Source organism: Ochotona curzoniae, unplaced genomic scaffold (assembly GCF_017591425.1).
Source record: "Ochotona curzoniae isolate NIBS_2020 unplaced genomic scaffold, NIBS_Ocur_1.0 scaffold_3223, whole genome shotgun sequence".
Classification (NCBI taxonomy): Eukaryota; Metazoa; Chordata; class Mammalia; order Lagomorpha; family Ochotonidae; genus Ochotona; species Ochotona curzoniae.
In genome coordinates, this window is record NW_024467108.1 from 999,733 (window position 1) to 1,002,388 (window position 2,656).

Sequence of the window (2,656 nt, forward strand, 5' to 3'; positions counted from 1 at the left end):
ACAGGAATATCAGCTAGGACATCAGTGGAACAGTATTATCCCTGATGAAAGTGCTCATTTTAAACCAAATTGTCCCAGCACTACATTCTAGTAGCTTTAATTTCTGTTAGCATAATTTTCTTGTTTAAAAACTTGACTTATTGTGATTTTTACTCAGTTTTGCTCTGAGTGCTAGTGGCCAGCTTGCTAACTTTCAACATGTCTGGCATAAAGCAGGTATCTGACAAATAAGTGTTATTTCATAGTTGTTATTATTGCTGTGATCATTTTTAATGACAGTTATAGGAACATTGAAACTTGGATCCATCAATTTGGGGTAAATGCTTTTATGATTTCATAAACAAAGTTGTGGATATGTGCAAGGCCATTACATTAAAATTACTAAAGAGCAAAAAGCCACTTAATTCAAGGTTGAAGACAGTTTCTCGTCTATGATACAATAGCATTCAAGAATATTAATGAACTATGGATACAGCCAACAACAAAGATGTACCTCCAAAGCACGATCTATCTGAAAGAAGTCCAATGTAACAGTTATGCTCATCCAGAGCTCATTGGCATGATCTGCTCTCAAAGGCTAAACTGTGTCTTGGCAATCACATTAGTATCTATGAGGAACTGGGCTTGGGAAAGAGGAGGATCAGGAATAGATGGAAAGGAACCATTTCCAAGAGAGTGGAGATGTCTGCAATGCTCATTGTGGTGACGGTGTTGATTGCAGCCAAGGGGTGCTTAGACATCTAACAAGAGTGGATGAGCACATGTGATTGTGCCCTACGAAATCTTCCTTAAAGATATTAAGTTATGTACATGTCATTATACAGATAATAACTAAGGAACTTTACAGAGTTCAGCTATAATCACTGATTATCTGTGATTTATGTTGCTAATAAGTGTTATACAATGGTTGCAAGACCATCTAAAATTTTCAAGTAGTAAAAATTAAAAGAGGAAGGTAAAAAATAAAAAGCTTTGGTTTTAGAATAACTAAAACAATTAAAGCAATATATATTCTACTATGCCTAATAACTGGACAGTTCATTTAACCAATGTATTACTTAAAATTCATTTATATAGTAGCAAATACCATTAAACTCAGATATTTTTGTAAGGTTATTAAATGATGTTTAAATGTAGATTATATAATCATTGCAAAACATATACACACAAGTATAGAGAGAGAGAAGAGGAAAAATGAGAGGAGATATTAAATCATATGCGATAGTAAGACATAAACGAAGTAGTCTCAGCATTTTCAAGTAATTTAGCTTTCTTTTTAATAACTTGGACAAAGAATTCTAGCAGTGTATGCTTTTCTTCACCATGGCAAATATTGGTGATACATGTTTAATTTACATCTTTTAATAATTATTTCAAATGCTTTGTCAAAAATATTCACTTTTACTATGATGAATGGATTCAAAATATCAACATCTCACAAGTCGGCATGGATTTTAACAGCAGGTTTCTCCGATAACATATGATTGCCCACCAAATATATTTTCAAATTTGATTTATAAAGTTGATCACAAAATAATACATCCGAGTTACACAGATTTATCTTTTGGGAAAATAGAGAAACATTTTTAATTTGTGATACTTTATTAAAACAGTAGTTTTAAATCTGTTTTAATTACTTAATAGACCTGTATTTTGCAATGTCATGAAAATTTTAAAATATATTCAAATATATTCACACTTGTTCTCCAGACCTAGGTTGATTCAAGCAGAACAACCTCTGAACTCTCCTTCTTATCTGTTGGGTTTTGATACTGTAAATGATTGGGTTCATCAAGGGTGGGAAAAGAATATAGACGTTCCCCATGAGTACATGAACCAGTGGCGAGAGATGTTTCCCAAAACGGTGTACCATAGTCAGACCGATGATGGGGATGTAGAAAACCAAAACAGCACAGATGTGAGATACACAGGTCTGCAAAGACTTCGTTCTTTCCTCCCGGGATGCAACAGCTAAGACAGTGAGCAGGATCATGATGTAGGAGACGAGTATGAGCACAGCATCCAACAACAGATTGCTGATGACAAGTGCCAAACCATAAATGCTGTTGAAGCGGATGTCTGAGCAGGCCATTCTTATTAAATCTTGGTGTAGGCAGAAGGAGTGAGAGAGGATATGAGAACGACAGTAATTTAAGAATCCTAGGCGAATAATGACTGGAGGTATGAGTAAAGAACTCCTACATAGGATTGCCACCCCAATCTTGACGATTTTAGCATTAGTGAGGATGGAGGAATAGCGAAGTGGGTTGCATATGGCAATGTAGCGATCAAAGGCCATAGCTAGTAGCACAGAGGACTCCATGAAAGACAGACCGTGGATGAAATAGGACTGTGCAATGCAGAATTCCAGGCTGATCTCTCTGACAAGCCCCCAAAGGATCCCCAGGACTGTGGGCACAGTAGACAGGCCCATACACAGGTCAGTGACGGCCAGCATGGCCAGGAAGTAGAACATGGGCTGGTGCAGGCTCACCTCAGTGCGGATCACGTGGAGCACCATGCAGTTTCCCAGGAAGACCATAGCGTAGATGGTGCAGAAAGGGATGGAGATCCAGAGATAATGAATTTCTAGGCCAGGAAACCCAGTGAGCAAAAAGCTGGAATAGCTGACATTTGCGATCAGGAGAGCAGACAT

The 2,656-nt window shown here is 37.3% G+C and overlaps 1 protein-coding gene across 1 annotated transcript; it reads right to left on the reverse strand.

Moving 5' to 3' along the window:
- Window positions 1–1,693: 1,693 nt before the first annotated feature.
- LOC121145281 (olfactory receptor 51V1) lies at window positions 1,694–2,656 on the reverse strand. Its single transcript, XM_040964010.1, has one exon. The coding sequence runs from the start codon at window positions 2,654–2,656 to the stop codon at window positions 1,694–1,696; it is 963 nt and encodes a 320-aa protein (XP_040819944.1).

Excerpts from the sequence above, each read along its gene's own strand:
- LOC121145281 (XM_040964010.1), bottom strand. The coding sequence starts at position 2,656 with ATGTCTGCTCTCCTGATCGCAAATGTCAGCTATTCCAGCTTTTTGCTC.